The sequence below is a fragment of the Berghia stephanieae genome, chromosome 8 (genome assembly GCF_034508935.2).
Source record: "Berghia stephanieae isolate SIO BIC M18660-M18661 chromosome 8, UCSD_Bste_1.3, whole genome shotgun sequence".
NCBI lineage: Eukaryota > Metazoa > Mollusca > Gastropoda > Nudibranchia > Aeolidiidae > Berghia > Berghia stephanieae.
In genome coordinates this window covers 2,625,524-2,643,689 of record NC_088367.1, presented here as the reverse complement: position 1 = coordinate 2,643,689, position 18,166 = coordinate 2,625,524, and the positions used below count along the sequence as shown (strand labels likewise).

The 18,166-nt window shown below is 34.7% G+C and overlaps 1 protein-coding gene across 1 annotated transcript; it reads right to left on the bottom strand.

Moving 5' to 3' along the window:
- Positions 1–6,188: 6,188 nt before the first annotated feature.
- Positions 6,189–17,362, bottom strand: LOC144978013 (small ribosomal subunit protein eS10-like). Its single transcript, XM_078923440.1, has 5 exons — positions 17,187–17,362; positions 16,337–16,514; positions 12,619–12,675; positions 7,627–7,679; positions 6,189–6,278 (listed from the first exon to the last, which is right to left on the bottom strand). Exons 1-5 carry the CDS (start codon positions 17,325–17,327, stop codon positions 6,216–6,218), a joined length of 492 nt encoding a protein of 163 aa, XP_078779566.1. The 5' UTR covers positions 17,328–17,362; the 3' UTR covers positions 6,189–6,215.
- Positions 17,363–18,166: the final 804 nt, after the last annotated feature.

Below are 18,166 nucleotides of genomic sequence, written 5' to 3'. Positions count from 1 at the left end.
AATCTGAACAAAGTTCCAAGACTCGATCAAGCTTCCCCTGAAATTGACTGGTCGAAGTGCCTGTTTTGTCAAGAAACCATTGAAAATTCTCCTCTCACAAACCCTAAAAAAGCAACCAAGTTAAATTGTATTGAAGACACTTATGTTGCCATTTCTGAGGATATCAAACTTTTTCATGACTCAGGTAGATTGCCAATAGCATTGAAATTCAATATTAACCAACCTGTGAAATGGCTTGCTAGTTTTTTGAGAGACAATGATGGACTTTACCATAAGAATTGCAGACACAGGTTTCATAAATCAAAACTCAAAAGGCTTGCAAAGAAGGTAAATCAATGTAATAGTGAAGCAGTTGCAAGTCCTGATACAAGAGGCACATTAAACACATCACATATAAGCAAACACTGCTTGTTTTGTAAGGGTTGTGAAGGGGAATTGACTGAGGTCCGGACTCTTGCACTTTCACAAAAAGTCTACTAGGAAGCTGTCCTTCTTTCAGATACAAGTATTCTTAGAGTATTTGCGGAGGGTTATCTTATTGCGGTGGAAGCAAACTATCATAAGCCTTGCCTTATACTGTTCCACAGAAGAGCAGACGATTTTAGATGTAAAAATACTTCAGACAACAAATACAAAACACACATTGCAGAATGCAAACAGGATATTGTCAATTTTATTGATCAACAACAAGCTCGCACAGACACAAATGTTGTGTTTAAGCTGAATGATCTCTACAATTTACTTTTGTCAAAATTAAATGCCATAAATTTGTCGGATGTATATGTACATAAGACTAGATTCAAAGAAAATTTACTATCGAGAGTTCCTTCTTTAATGGAATACAGGGATGGGCGGGAAGTCTTGCTTACTTTCAAAGAGGGGAATATTATTTCACAAGCAGCTATTTCCGATTTAGATTCAAATGATGATCTTGCAATACAAAAAGCAGTTGATATTATAAGAGCAGAAATAAGAAATCATACATTCATATCACCCCTCAATATAGATCATGATAGCATTGTCAATAGTGTACCACACAAATTAGTGAAAATTGTGAATGGCATTTTAAGTGGTCAGTGTTCGCTAAGTTTAGGTCATCAGAATCGACATACCATGACAATTTCACAGCTTATCATGTTGAACCACAACAACAAAAGCCCGCAAAATTCAGGTAGCACTAAAAAACAGTTGTCCAAGGAAACCCCAATCCCCGTTTATTTAGGAGTCATGGTTTTTGCCAAAACCAGAAAGAAGGTCTTATTGATAAACTGTCTGCTCTGGGTTTATCAATTTACTATGCTAGGGTAAAAGATATTACAGCTGAAACTAGTAAAAGAATTTGCCAGTTCTATAAAGAGACAAGTATTTCAACATCATCCAGAGATTTGTCTCTTTGTTGTTTGACAGAGCAACCAACTTATCTGCTGTCAATGAATGCCGGCGTGAACTTTTTACAAAAAAGTCACGCCTTCCAGACAATATGCCACCAACTCGTGAAGCTCTCAAACAGCATTTAAATCGAGCAGTTTACCAAGCTGGTTATGTATGGAAACGCTCTCTTGCTAAAGACCCTAGTCTTCCTTCCAAATCAGATTTTGGTTGGAAAGAAGATGGGATGCCAAAGTGGTCCACTTTGACTGACCTTACACATGCCTCACAAAATCTGATTAAATGTAACTGTTCATCAAAGGGATGCTCCAAAAGATGCAATTGTGTTAAGGCATCTCTTCCATGTACTCTGTTATGTGCCTGCAATGGTCAATGTTCTAGAGACAATGATTGACTTTAAACACGTTTTTCAATTGTATGTTTTCAACAATGTAATTTAAAAAAAGGGATGTAAATCTATAATAATGCTGCTGTTAAATATGTACACAGAAAAAAAATGTTTTAAATGGTTCAATTCTTCATTGAATAAATATGTATTGTACAACATATATATAAATTTAAACGTGTTATTTGCTATATGATAGAGATACATTGTACTCTTATGTTTGAGAGTGATTGTACGTGTGTGTCGGGAGGAGGGGTACTTGCTTTGGCGGTTGAATTGTCTATTATTGTTTTTTTGTTAAATCAAATTAATATTGCTTGATTTTAGAGGATGTGAAGATTAAAAAATGTTTTTGAAATGCATGGCATTTCAAATATATGTCAGATTCTAAACCATTTATGGCGGAAAACACAATAATGACAGGAAAAGCATTTTCTGCATGGGCAACATAATATATCAAAATCTAATTGAGATTTGGTGACTATAGTTGCTGTTTTTGATAGATCAACTCTTCCTGGAGCTGTGGTAGCAAAATGGTGGCGAAATTTTGCTCCTATATATTTTTTTAGGATTTTTTACCGAGCAAAAGTGGCGTTTTGAAGACACGAAGGTTTTACTTTGGTTTTTAGAATGGATCAAATGAGGTAAGTGAATCAACAGTTTCCATTTAAAGTTAACTTTATGTTTTGTTTTTAACAAAAGTTAGATGTATTAACTACAATTTGTATGATTTAAAAATTTTAAAAATTATCTCCATCTTTGTTATAAGTTATTTTCTGCATATTATGTAATCGCGTTATTTTCGTGTCTCCGATGTGACAAAGGAAACTTAATTCTATATATCAGGCAATCTTTGAAATTTTTAACTACAAATTTGTTCATGTGACTAAAATCAGGTCTAGGAAACTTGTAAAATTAACAAAAAATAAAAAATTAACATTTTTATTTGTTTTTAGAGTGAATAATCGGGTATGGGAGATTTCGTGTCTTCGAATTTCTGCCCGTGCACCAAATTTCAATATCCTATTTTATTATTGATTATGAAAGAAAGTGTTTGAAAATTGATTCGAGACATTAATCTTGCTCTGGTTTTGTGTTTTAAACTTTGATTTTTGACTTGAAATTTTAGAAAAAGTTTTTTTGAGCAAAATAAAGTTTGGTGTCACCTGCGTGGGCACCATCTGCATGGGCACCAGGAATTCTGAAATGTGTAAACTTGGACAATGGTGATGAATATACAGTTTATAAATGTAAACTTTGGTAACATATGCTGAATATTTCAATGTAAGTACATATCTGAACATTTCTAGCTGTTTAAGAACACAAATTGCTAATCAATTGAATTTTGTAAACAATTTATATTAAATATATTGATTCGCTCTCTTTCTCATATTTTTTGTGTCACCACAACATTCACTCTGTTTTCCGGGAGGATGCAGCGATGGCATCTGGACATCTGATCTAAAAGAATTTTATCCAGTATGAAAATTTTGATTAGCTACAATACAAGATACACAGGCTTGAGAGATTTTACTCCAGAACTGTTAGTTTACTAACCGATAGGGATAAAATCCGTAGTAGCACCTAAGTACTGAATTACAGGTTGAGAGGAAAAAATTCCGTACACTTGCCAAAATGTTCTAGAAAAAAATTTGTAATGCAATTATAGACTTATTTATATATATATATATATATCGCTTTAATAGATTCATATGCTAAAATATTTCATATCCTTACACTTGAACCTCTGTGATGTAGCAAACAAAAGCTGTAAGTGTGAGTTGTTGTTCTTAAGAACGCATTTCTTATGCGTAATTATAAGCCTTATTTTCTCAACAGAGTAATCAAATATATTTAAAGCAGTGGAAATCAAATATGCTTAAAGTAGTGCTCTTGTCAACAACTATGTCTTTATATATTGCTTTTATACCAGGTACTGGAGGAGAGGGAGTTTCACCGTGCAGTTCTCCCAAGGAATAGCGGTACTGGTACAATTTATTTTGCGTATGTGCAGAGCAGAGTGTGTGATTGGTAAAAAAGGACCCTCCAGACATCTATTCCTGGGTTGTTTTCACCCGTCTTGTCAATACAGTTGAAAACAAGGACCCATTTTTTTTTCAAAGTTGAAATGAGTTTAAAATATTACAAAAAATTTTTTTTGTTATTTGTCTCATGTAATTATCCCCCTTGTATAATAAAGTTGATTTCAATACAAAATACAAAAGATATTCTGTTTGTTATTTATTTGAAACAATTGGACCTGTGTACATGTATTTTGAGTCATTTGTCACTTCAGATTGTTAAAATTTCTTTTCATTTTGCCTTTCCGTGTAAACCTGGGTCACCGTTGATCGACCTACTTTTTAAAGTTACATAATCGTCTCCTGCTCATAACTTTTACAAATTCTGAATCCTCATATTTTAATCTTTAAAATGATATATGATACTTATTTGTAGATAAAAGATGGAAATTGACAAAAATGGGCCTGTCAAAGTAGATAATTTCAGGTCTTGTCCGTTTTCCGCCTTAAACAGTTTCCAGGAAGGAGATATATATTTTTTTTAATTTCCTGAAAAATACCAATTGAATTTCGTATTTTCTTATATATTTCAATAAAATTCAAATGGAAAAATATTTTCTGAGTCCAAAGTACGCAAGGGAATAGCAAAATAACCACATCATTATAAAATATTTATAAAACCGTAATTTTTGAGAAAAAAAAATGAAATGTTGAAAAAATGTATTTTGTCACCTTTAAAGGGCAATAACTCGTGGTTCCAGCTATATTTCAACTTGGAGCCACCTCTTTTCGAAATCCTCATAAAATTCTGCACTTTGTGTGAAAATTTCATGCTGGTTACACGATTTGCACAATTTTCCCATTAAGGGAACGGACTACATGTTGGAAAACGAGATATAGGGAGATAGAAGACACAGTAAGTGCCTCCCTGTCCACCATGAGAGGAAGGAGACACAATGGCTGTGTAGTGGAAACTCTTAACGAATTATGACGCCTCCCATGGCCTGGAAGATGACAAAGATTTACCTCGAGTAAACTCTCAGAACCACTATAATTATGACATCGAATGGCTGGGCGAACTACGAAGATTCCATGTGTAATAACATGCAATGAGCTTCGTAACTAAGTTATGGCACCATCACATTCCTCGATAAATGATGTGTGAAAATGCATTTCTACAGCCATTAATTTACACCGGTAGTGGTAGTAAAAATATCGGATCGGAAAAGTAGAAGATGGTCAAAGCAGAGTATGCAATAATAGACATGTTTTGATTTGTGTTTAAGAGTTTTACGGTGCTTGCAACACATTAAGGTCATATCAGCACAAGTAAACGGGAAGAAAATGGGATAGTAGAAAGAATAATTACAATTAAAGCACCCAAGAAAAGGTAAGACAAAGGGGATTGGTTCAAACATGAAATGATGTAGATTCCATGAGCACACCATCAATTCCCTCCCAGTGTCATTGTCAGGAGAAAACGAAGTAATCTCATTCCCAAGATAAATACAGTAAGCAAATTGAAAAAAAAAAAACAACTAAAACGGGATAGAAGACACAATAAGGGCCACCCTGCCCACTATGGGAGACCAGGAAGCCCACCCAAAGCACAGGATCCTGCCCATCACTCCAAGACAAAGACAGTAGAAGCAAGTTGGAAAACAGATGGATAGAAGACAAGGTAAGGGCCACCCTTGCCCACTATGGGAGACCAGGAAGCCCACCCAAAGCACAGGATCCTGTCAATCACTCCCAAGACAAAGACAGTAGAAGCAAGTTGGAAAACAGATGGATAGAAGACACAGTAAGGGCCACCCTGCCCACTATGGGAGACCAGGAAGCCCACCCAAAGCACAGGATCCTGTCAATCACTCCCAAGACAAAGACAGTAGAAGCAAGTTGGAAAACAGATGGATAGAAGACACAGTAAGGGACACCCTGCCCACTATGGGAGACTAGGAAGCCCACCCAAAGCACAGGATCCTGCCCATCACTCCCAAGGCAAAGACAGAAGCAAGTTGGAAAACAGATGGATAGAAGGCACAGCACGTGGCCTCCTGCTCACCATGGAAGGTCAAAAGACTATAATCCAATCCTTTCAGAATTCTACCTCCCAGCATGAAGATCATAATTGGTCAAAAAATATATGAATATCCACTTGGTCACCAAGGTTTCTCAATAGGCTAGTAATAATATGAATTACAACTAAAGAAAACTGAAGTGACCCTGCACACTAAAAATGGGTACAATCTTGGGGGAAATGTGTACAAGCGTATAATCACTGAAAATGCGTACAATTCCGCATTTTTTGCAGTAGGTTGGCAGCTCTGCCATATTGGTACTACACTGAAACTATACAAACACACAACATTCAATAAAAACATCAAGACATGTTGTACACATATGTAATAGTACATAATTTATTGTCCACCAGAAGATGCCCCACCACCAAAACCACCCCGTCCACGACCAAAACCTCCTCTCTGAAATAGAATAAAACAAAAAATATTAGGATTCAAATGTAAAAAAAAAAAAAAAAAAATTAATGATGACAATAGTAAAAAGACAAAAAAAGAGATAATACTGAGCTGCTGTGTTGTGGTACTTATGTTCAATAATTTCAATGGCTTAATGTTAATTAACTTCAACTACTCCCCCTCACGAGAAAAGCACCTGTCTAGCTGACAAATAAAGCTGCATGAACAAATGATAATAATAAAAAAGCCCAACTATGCTTTAAATTAGTGGCAAAATTTTACTGTAAGTTACAAAAAAAAAAAGGGTTTCTTAATCAGTTCTATAGCATCGATAATATTGCATTGCCCATATGGAGACTGAAAAGGGCCAGTGGCACAAATTTCACCAACTCTATGTTCATTCAACAAGTGAATCAAAGATGCCTATGCCAGAAATTGGCAGTTCTACAACATTTCGAAGTAGTAGCTAGATCTCCAATTCACATGTTCTATCAACACTATATTCCACAGATATCAAATCTAGATTTCCTTAAAAAAAAAAAAATATACTTATGTGAAATTCAATAAGACCATTTCAAAAATCAAAATGCCTTAATCAGGTCGGTTACATCGTCAAATAACAACTGCCATCGTGGCAGACAGCAAGACCCTTGATGGTTTATTCAAGTAATGATTTTAGACTGGTCAACTATTTTAAAACTTTCTCCCCTGGTCATATTGATCAAGGGTATCCTATTGTACGATGAAAGGAATGCCCTTTTGACAAGGTCAGCAAAATAATAATTTTCATACGACCCAAAAACCTGAGAATGAATGAAGGCAGGACTCAGATCAATACTGAATCAAGAACAAAAAATGCTCAAATATGCACACGACTACTGATAAGGTGTGTAGATGGGCTGCAAATTCTAAAGTGAAAACCATTGCCATGAATATGGAAGAAAAGACATGACGTCACAACTACTTTTCCAGTTCCAAAACTTTTGCAAGTGTGTGTGTGTGCGATCAGTAATTTGGTAGACAAAAAATGAATAGGTTACATATTGAATCATAAGGTGGCATAATTATTATAGTAGCAGGATGCAAGACAAATTCTAAGGATTACGGGACGTAATGGGTCGATCTATATCAACAACCAGCATACATTTTAGAATAGAAAAACCTTTTGAAAGCACACCTCTGTCCCATATCATACAACTGCAAATGAGATCTACAAAAAATAACTGAAAATTTTCAACTTTCTGAGGTAGCTATATGTCTTATAAAATGACCAAGTGCAGATTGGCAAATAATTTAATTTTTTCAATATTTTTTTCTCAGGATTTTGAAAATCAATGTGCAAAACAATACTTACAAATTCCAAATTGGATGATCCAGCTCCAACTTCAGATTTTTTATCACCACCACCTATTGAATAAATAAGCATAGAGCATTAACTTTGATGGCAGCTGGAACAAATAGCAAGGGAAAAAAAAAAGGAAAAAAGAAAAGAGAGTACAGTGAACAAATATACCATGAAATAAGGTTAAGACATCTAACCATATCAGAGCTGCCAACCCCATCGATGAGAATGTGTACAATGGGACCTCAAAATGGGGGAGATTTCATAAAAATGGGTACAATTCTGAAATTGATGGAAACTAACCATTGTGAAAGTAAGAGGAAGGTATAATTACATAAAGTCACACCACACAAGCTCAATTGCAGCAACAATGTTCCCAAGACTATAATCCAATCCTTTCAGAATTCTACCTCCCAGCATGAAGATCATAATTGGTCAAAAAATATATGAATATCCACTTGGTCACCAAGGTTTCTCAATAGGCTAGTAATAATATGAATTACAACTAAAGAAAACTGAAGTGACCCTGCACACTAAAAATGGGTACAATCTTGGGGGAAATGTGTACAAGCGTATAATCACTGAAAATGCGTACAATTCCGCATTTTTTGCAGTAGGTTGGCAGCTCTGCCATATTGAGTGGAAATTGTACCACAGACAGTTCATGTATTTGGAATAAATAACACAGGAGCATTTGTTGGTAAAGCTGACACCCAATGAGTTGTCAAGTTGGAAAAAATGAATGAACAACTTTTAAATAAAAAGTAAAGCTGTCACCCGAGACGATTGTCACATACAGACAAAACAGTTATAATATAAATAAGAAACAAAATATAAATTGAAATCCAAACAGCGGCCATATAAACGAGGTACAAAAATTTAGTTGCATTACTTCTCTCAAACCATTCTCAGAGGAATTATGAGGTCATCAATAAAATCAGACCCGTCTTGAAACAACCATCATTGAACAGATGAGGAAGAAACGAATGCAAACATCTCTTAACTATATTAATATTATAAAGCTTACTTCAAGTGAGAGGGAAATAAACTATCAACAATATTTTTTAAAAAACCCCAAATATGGGAGAAATCTCAACCCCAACCCTATACAGCTGAGCTAGAAATTTTTTTCCAGAAAATTAAAATTGTTTTTCCATCCTGCAAACATCAATCAATTAAAACAACCCCCATCTCAACACTCAAATCTGAGACTTCCATCAATATTAGGATGATGAGTTTTACTGGCCAAAATTGCAAATGTGTGTTTTATCTTCTCAGAGTACAGCAGTATAAATGTTTGTTTTGTTTGTTTTTAAGGGTTTTACGGCGCTTGCAACACATTTAGGTTATATCAGCGCCAGTAAAAAGGAAGAAAATGGGATAGTAAAAAGTTCTAGAATTACAATTAAAGCACCCAAGAAAAAGTAAGACAAAGGGGAACTGAGAACAAATGGGATCAGATGTAGATTCCAAGAGCATACCACCAATGTACTTAGTTTGAAATCACCTACAAGTCTCATCCAGACACAAGCACAAAATCCAACAAAGAGGAATACACTCAAATGCTTACATTATACATTCAAAATAAAAATAATAATACATAACAGAGAGATGATTTACAAGGAAAAAAATATCATCTCCCAAAACAATAACTATGCATTTGACTGTTTCCCTCCCAGCTAGGACTCCGCCCAGAGCCAGGACAAAACCAAGTAATCTCATTCCAAGACAAAGACAGAAAGCATGTTGGAAAACAGATATAAGGGGATAGAGGACACAGTATGTACCTCCCTGCCCGCTATGGGAGGTCAGGATCCCCACCCAGGCAGTATAAATGTATCCCCCACAGAAAACTTCATGCATTTGTTTGAGGTTCGGGTGAAAAAAGACAATTGGCACCTACAAATTTCACATACAGACAAAACATAGTAACATGCACAAGATACAGAAAACAAAATAAAAAAGACCCAAATAGCAGCCGTATGAAATGAGGTACGGTCCACTCCGGATAATCTTGGGCTCATTGAAAATGTTGCGATTAACCAAAGTATAGTTTCCTGTCCATTGTTGCAATAATTCATACATATATGGTAAACTCAAACCAGTTGAAAACATTGTTATTAGTCCACCACAGACTGAGCAATTTCATTGAAACAAAAACCATATGGTAGCACTGTATAGATATTGACATTGACAAGCAAAAGTAGCTTTGATGCAAGCCATCTTATTCATATTGGACTAACATTCATTCTTTTGTTCTCAACTTTTGTAAGACTCAAAGTGAGTAGTCATGAAGAGAGACAATGAGCTCTAACCAAACCCATTGATCACAATGCACAGTTGTCAATCCCAAAATGAAGGATATCATACTCTCACTTTATAACTGTCATTGTCTACTGTTGTCTAGACCCTGCCCAGCCCCTTTGCCTCCTATTAGACCTGTAAATGAGCTCTATAAAAATTGACTGAAACTCTTCGACAAAATGAAGATTCAATTATTTAAAAAAAAATAAGGGCATCATTGGAGAGGAGAATGATAAAAACAATACATTAAAATAGTGGGTGTTATTTCTATTCTTACTGGAAGTATGACTGCCATAATTTGATGTAGAAGGAATGCTAAATAAGCATGTCATTCATATAGTCATATAGGTAAAGATGACTTCATCCAAGTCATATTCCTGCCTCTGGAATTTTTTTTGACATAGTCAGAAAAATAATCACCATTATCATCTTTAACTTCTAGCCATGACCAATTGAATTTATTCCTCACACTCACATCTTTAACTTTATCGATGCTCGACAAGTCTGAATTGCGCTCCACGAACAGCTCAGCCATTGTGAGAACATTAAAATAATGTAGCAATGAGCAAACTTGATTTTCAATCAGTAAATGACAGAGAAAAAAATTAAATAAATATGACTTCTGGCCAATACACTGAATTATTAAGTAGAAGTGAATTATCAAGAAGAAAGTTCGGCAGGCGTAGCGGAAAAATTCAAAGAATCGAAATGAAGGCAAATCGCCACAAAACAGCAAGCTCGCTTGGGCCTGAGCAAAACAATGGCAGAAAACGTCCTGATTTGCACGGGAATTAATTAGGCTACTTACCATTGTTCCTTATAATCAGGTACTTAATCAGTGAAGAAACGGTCAACCAGTCTGTTTACAATGTGAGGCAATCGAAATGTGCTTGTAGCAATCTATCCTAATTTAACTTTCGATTTAAAGGTGTCTCCATCATCAACTAGAGATGTTACTTCCGGCATTCGCATTTTATTTTTTTAAATATTTTTAAAACCCGGCTTGTAATTGTGGTCAATTTTGGCTTAGACGAAACAGTGAAATTTATCGCTCGGCGGCTCAGTTAAAATTGGCTACCGTTGGGATCACGACAGATTGGAAAGTGAAAAAATAATTTAACGAAGGCTGTGTGAAATTACACTGGGATGTGTTCAGTCACGCCAATTCTAAAAAGCGCCGTTTAGCCTTGGCAATAAACCCATCGTTAATATTAACGGCTCCCATGAGCTATGCGTAGCGTTATGGAACACTCCTAATTACTTTACGGTCATTCGACTACGATTTGTGAATTCTTTCTTTCCTTTTTTTTTTAAATATTTGAATTTGACAAATTGACTGGTTTCAGTTAATTGACTGAGAATTTACAGGTCTACTCCTATCTAATGGTCACAAATGACCTCACAAACCCGTACTGCATAGTCCCACCCTCTTTTGTCTCTAATAGGGTGGTGACACACTACTGTAACATTAAACCCCGCCCACTCAATGTGTTATGATATCACCCACGATAAAATATGGTAATGAGTTTTTGTTGATTGATTTCTTAAATTTTTGAGGTTGAAAATTTGTTGCGATTAACCAGTGACTTTTACTTCTGAGTCGCATTACTTCTTTCAAACCATTCTCAGAGGGATTATGAGGTCATCAATAAAATCAGACCCGTCTTGAAACAACCATCATTGAACAGATGAGAAATAATAATGCAAACCTCTGAATTACATCATATCAAAAAAAGGTTACTTCAAGAAAGAGGGAAATTAACTATCAACAATTTTATTTATGGATCAGTGAGACACGGCAAAATGAGAAAGACAATAAAATAAGAACTAATGGCTTTATCTTTCTAAAAAAAAAAAATAATATTTAGCTTAAAATAATTGACAGACTAGGACACCATTTAAACAATTAGATTTCCTAAAATAAAAAACCAAATATGGGAGAAATCCCAAGCCCGCCCCTATACTGCTGAGCACGGGGGAAAACTGTGTCTTAAAAAATCCAAATGGTGGTTACTACCGGAAATGCAACAATTTTCAGGTCACAAAGTCCATCAGTAAATAACAAAGGCAAATAGAAGACCATTTTTCAGCCTTTAAACTAACATAACTTTTTTTCTGTTTATCTGATTTTCACAATTTTGGTATCATTAGAATCGTGTTGAAAAGCACTTAAAAATGATATAGGTTTCATTGAGCTCAATCCAATTTGAATTTTTTACCAAAGTACCTACTAACATTAAATTTTACTCTGTGCATGGGCTTGTCTATTTAAATACCCAACAAAGTAAATGAAAAAAATAAGACATTAATCAATCCAACCTCACACTACGGAATAATTGTGGCTGGGTATCCCCACGACATTTTCAGAAGAAATAAAAGAGTCATCAAATCATCAGACCCGTCTTGAAACACATCATCAAATGAAGGCAAGGATACCCTTTCAATGGCAATATTTTTTCTCTTCACAAAATCATCAGCCAGCACGACAATCTGATATACTACACAATCGATCAGGAACGTTTGCGAAACAAGACTGGCATAAATGAGAAAGTTGACTACATTCAAGCCAGATAGAAGGGTAAAAAGTATGCGTCGCATTTTAACACAGTGTTAACAATAAGATGTCACAAAAAATGTTTGTTCCTAAGAGGAATGCCTATTAAATAACAGAAGACCCCACAATACGGTGAAACCACTGACCTGGTCCTCTGCGGTAATCCTGGCGATCAGAAGGACCTCCTTGTCTGGGTGGGCCATCTGCAACAGAGAAAGAAAGAAAATTTTCTGTGAAGATAGGTCTTTATGAGTAGAAAGAAAATTTTCTGTGAAGATAGGTCTTTATGAGTAGAAAGAAAATTTTCTGTGAAGATAGGTCTTTATGAGTAGGCACTTAAATGAAAATTCAGTTTAAAATTCAGTATAAAATCTGGTTTACTATGATGCAGTATACCATCCCGATGATAAAACCGTTTGAATTTTGTCTCTTGGTTATATAGAAGCAGAGTTATTCAATTTTTTATGCCTTAAAACACCCAAAAAATTACTATAGGAATCAGCCTGAAATTGGGCACCAGCTGACTGAAAAAATGACAGGGGATTCCCCTGAAACACTGTGACGTCACAAGGCTAGGAGCCAATGACTGACGCTGACCACGGCAGTCCAAGCTGAAATGGCGTTACTTTGGTAGATTTTGAAATGAGTGTGATTTTATGGAATGCTCAAAGGGTATCCTGGAAGCAGTTTTGAAAGTTGAAAATGGTATCATTGGAAAGGAAAATGATTGAATTTTATTATTATTTATGTTTTATGGGGATTTGTTCATGAATGATGATAAACGGCTTGATTTTCTGGCCCACTAAAATTAAGCTATCTTTCCATTACAATATCTTCTAAATGAATTTAAGGAGGGAAATGGTAATTGTACCAAATGATGGAGCGTTCAAGGCCCTTTATTTTGGTATTTAATTTATCCAATTTTGTAAATAAATACCAGAGATATCTCAATTTAACCAAGCCATGGTTTTAGCCTGCAGCTCACAAACGATAACAAGCGGTCACACAGGTGAATGGGAGAACTGTGAAACAGATTTAGCCTATTATGAGTTCGAAATTAATGAAATTCTGAGGAAAAATAATGGGGAGAGTACCAATCCCCGCCACTCTTCCCTGCGAATACTTTAAATGCCTCAATGTATCGAAAGAAAAATATTTTTATATATTTGACTGACGGGGAAAAAAAAACCCAACAAAATTGCAAATAATATTTCATTTGAAAAATCTAACAATAGGCAGTTTAGTGAGCCGCAGCAGTGGCAGTCAAATTTTGACCCAACTCGCCCAAAGGAAAGTAGTGACTGGAAATTGCCGTTCGCGTTTTAGGGGGTTCAATTAAAGATGCATAACTTCGTTATAAAGAGTAATATCGCAGATATTTTGGTATTATTTTCGCCTTTCAATTTCCTTTTAAATGGTGCCAATTAAGGAAAAATCCATTAATAATTCCAGAATGAAGTTAAAATTTGGCAATTTTCAAATGCATTTATTTTTTTATTTACCGCATAAGTTTTTAAAATTTAAACGCTTGATTTTAGAATAACATCTAAACTTTATTCATGCCAAATTTCAGGGCTCTATATCGATGCGCAGACACCTTTTAACTCTGCGCCGAAATGCCTTGTTTACATTATCTTCTCAACATGGCTGCCGGGCGATATCGATAATTTAAATTTAGTTATGTATTATGTTAAATTTAGTCCATAATATCTTCAGTACTATTATTTACTATGTTTTTATTTTGAATACATAATTTCCAACTTTATTTATAGGCATTTTAATAGTCTTTGCTTTAAAAGTTGTATATTTCTTCTCTTTGTGAAATCCGATATTAATAATATCGATATTTTAAAAATACCAATTGCTTTAATTTTATTTTATTTTACTTTGTCATCAAGTTTCTTTCCCATATGTTTAGATATGTTTATCATTTGTATCCATATTCTAAAGGCCTTAGCCTTAATAATTATTATGGTAAGAAGTTCTATTAGTTTTGACACCCCATACATTGAGAGAGAGAGAGAGAGAGAGAGAGAGAGAGAGAGAGAGAGAGAGAGAGAGAGAGAGAGAGAGAGAGAGAGAGAGAGAGAGAGAGAGAGAGAGAGAGGGGGGGGGGAAGGATAAAATTATATTAATTGTCAGTTCAAATGATGTAATAGCAATAAACCCAAAGTGGTACAGCAGAATTTTTTTAAGTATTAAAAGCCAGAACTTTCCTTCTAATTACAATAGGGAATCTGTTTCAATATATATGAACTTTTTCAATCTACCATTTTATTTATATGCAATTAAATTGCCATAGGTAAAAATAAACTCATTATGTCATTACACAACATGTTTATATCTTTTCATTTAAATACTCTCAAACCCTTTTTTATTCTCTATGTATTAATTAAAAGAGGGTAATTATTTGCATTTGTTTCAGTGAGATATTGTGGATAAATCCAAAAGTGATAGAGCAAATTGTTTCTTACATCTAGCCGAGTTTTGATTATGTAACATTTGCGACATATGTAATAATGTGTTAATTTGAAATGTTTATCTTCCTCTTTATTAATGTAAATGCATTGTCCTCGATAAGACGAACATTTTGGTATACAATATATAATAAGAACTCCATATTGACTGTTTTAATCATTTTTTATTAACATCACGCGATTTCGGTCACAACTTTGCAATGGTAATTTTGGGGTAAAAATCGGTCTGAAATTTCAGACTCTGAACTGCCGTAACTACATTTCTAATCAAGATAGAAACAAAATTCAAACTGTTTTGTAATCTGTGTTGCCAGCTCTTTCATATGACATTGGTTTCAAGTGTGTGAGGTACATTTAGAATTTCTATTAAACTCCCTACTAACAATACAATGATCCATCGACAGTTATTAAACAATAGAAAAAAACCCATCTGAGAATTATAGAAGATATACAGAACCAAAACTGAAAAAAAGTTCAGAATGAAACGTCTACAATTTCAAGCCTCATTCTATACATAAAACATTCAGTAGACACATTATAGAGAAAAAAAGCACCCATATCACAGTATTAAAAAGCAGGTGTTGACAATCAAGCCTATAGGAATTAAACATTTTTTTTAATGGAACAGTAATTAAACAATGTAGGCACTTAAATGAAAATTCAGTTTTCAAATGACAGTATAAAATCTGGTTTACTATGATGCAGTATACCATTCCGATGATAAAACCGTTTGAATTTTGTCTCTAGGTTATATAGAAGCAGAGTTATTCAATTTTTTATGCCTTAAAACACCCAAAAAATTACTATAGGAATCAGCCTGAAATTGGGCACCAGCTGACTGAAAAAACGAAAGGGGATTCCCCTGAAACACTGTGACGTCACAAGGCTAGGAGCCAATGACTGACGCTGACCACGGCAGTCCAAGCTGAAATGGCGTTACTTTGCTAGATTTTGAAATGAGTGTGATTTTATGGAATGCTCAAAGGGTATCCTGGAAGCAGTTTTGAAAGTTGAAAATGGTATCATTGGAAAGGAAAATGATTGAATTTTATGATTATTTATGTTTTAAGGGAATTTTTTCAAGAATGATGATAAACGGCTTGATTTTCTGGCCCACTAAAATTAAGCTATCTTTCCATTACAATATCTTTTAAATGAATTTAAGGAGGGAAACGGTAATTGTACCAAATGATAGGGCGTTCAATGCCCTTTATTTTGGTATTTAATTTATCCAATTCTGTAAATAAATACCAGAGATATCTCAATTTAACCAAGCCATGGTTTTAGCCTGCAGCTCACAAACGATAACTAGCGGTCACACAGGTGAATGGGAGAACTGTGACACAGATTTAGCCTAATATAAGCATAAAGGTTAGAAATAACATACCTGATTTGGGTTTAGCTCTGGGCACCTCAGCCCGTGTCTGTCTCTTGAGGGTGGCAGGTACAATTTCAGCAGGAAGGTGCAAGAAATCTCTCAAATACTGGATACCTTCATTGGTAAGGCACCAATAGAAGTGACGCCAGGCAAACTGTTCTTTCACAAAACCTCTGGATTTTAAACTCTGAAATATAAGCAAAGGTAATAGTAATAAACTGATTAATTTCATAATAAGAAGTCTCATTAAATAAAATAAAAAATAAACACAATAGATTGCCCACCAGCACAATTAAAATGTACTCACAATTGAAAAGTTGATAAATATTTGCTTCACTTACTTCTGTTGGACAAATAATCAGGAATAAAGAGTGAAATGATTTGTTGAAAGGTTTGTTTTAAGTTTTAAACATCCAGAATTAATGAGGTATTTCTGTAGAAAATTTTAGTCCAATTTCCAGAGAGAATCAGTCAATTCTCTGCTAACTCCAAACCAGCATTTTACAACGATCAAGAAATTGAAGAAAGCTTGAGTTTTAAAGAAAAAGTTTAATTTATATCATCAATAATAAAGAGAAATAAGGGGTATAGAGATGTGCCAGATGAAATGTAGCTCACACGAGAGAAATTGTCGCAGCACACCGTATCTACGCCCTAATAATGAGAAAAGTCGCAGCGTATGGTTTGGTTAGTAACAATCTTCCAAAATCCCTTTGGTATTTCAAGGTACATTCAGTCATTCAGTAAAAATTATTTGATATTTCCAGACAGTTGCTGTGAAAATGCTATAAGTTTGAAAACAGCAGACTATTAATTATCATTATCATAATCTAATGAATGTCAACAAGCAAATGTTTACCAGAAGTGCCTTGATCACATGGAGGTTTGGTACATCAACTTTGGGGTGCTTGGGTAAGAAAGAATCCCTTTCAGCGACCATAACACCCTCTTTGAATAAGTATTCATAGATGGCAACTCTATTCTTCTTAGGCATCAGCATCTTGGTGCTGAAATCGATTACAAATAATAAATGTGAATAATAAAATAAAATTACAATCAATTCAATTTTTTATGCCAAAGTTTTCACCAATAAAAAAACACACAAAACACTCGAACTTTTGACTTGCACATCTAACAAAAATAAAGCTCACGAGATCAAACGTGAAACAATATTGAATCTGCTGGAAGAAATTAAACTAAAAAGTCAAGGGAAAGCCTGTCCGGCGGGAGTCACGAGAGCCAGGGCCAGAGCAGAGCACCCCCAAGTAGGTACATAATTTGTGTGTACAGTTAAGTTCAGACGACTATACAGATTAATATGTCAATATTAGATGGATAAATACAAATACGTAGCTATATCTCAAGTTAATCAAGAATATAATCTGACCAAAGTCCGATTTATTGAATTGAAAGTGATATAAATTGGGAAAGATATTGGATATAAACAAAAGTTTCATTGGCAAACAATGACTCAATTTACAGTCGATCTTAATACAAAAAGTCGTTAAATCAGGATCATCCGAAATATTTCATGATTCGTTATAAATCCATTCTACCTTAAGATACTGTGAAAATGGTGGATTGTGCTTAAATATTACGATTTTATTCGATTTAAAAAGTCATATCATCATCCCTCTTACCTTTTGATAGGCGACTAAAGCAAAAAAAGATAGACCGGAAACAGTTAGTCTTGCAGTACAATTTCCCCGAACGGAACAGGGTTGCCAGATTATTTTTCAACAAAATGCCAGGGGAAGACTCAAAAAATGCCAAAACACTCAAAAAAATGCCAAAGTCTGTTGACTCCCACCTCCACTAAGAAAACTACTCACTTTTGAT

Bases quoted from the DNA above. Each gene is read 5' to 3' on its own strand.
- LOC144978013 (XM_078923440.1), bottom strand. From the start codon at position 17,327: ATGCTGATGCCTAAGAAGAATAGAGTTGCCATCTATGAATACTTATTC. The intron at 16,515-17,186 runs GTAAACATTTGC...CTTATATTTCAG, and splicing joins ATGTGATCAAGGCACTTCTG to AGTTTAAAATCCAGAGGTTT. The intron at 7,680-12,618 runs GTCAGTGGTTTC...TTTATTCAATAG, and splicing joins GGATTACCGCAGAGGACCAG to GTGGTGGTGATAAAAAATCT.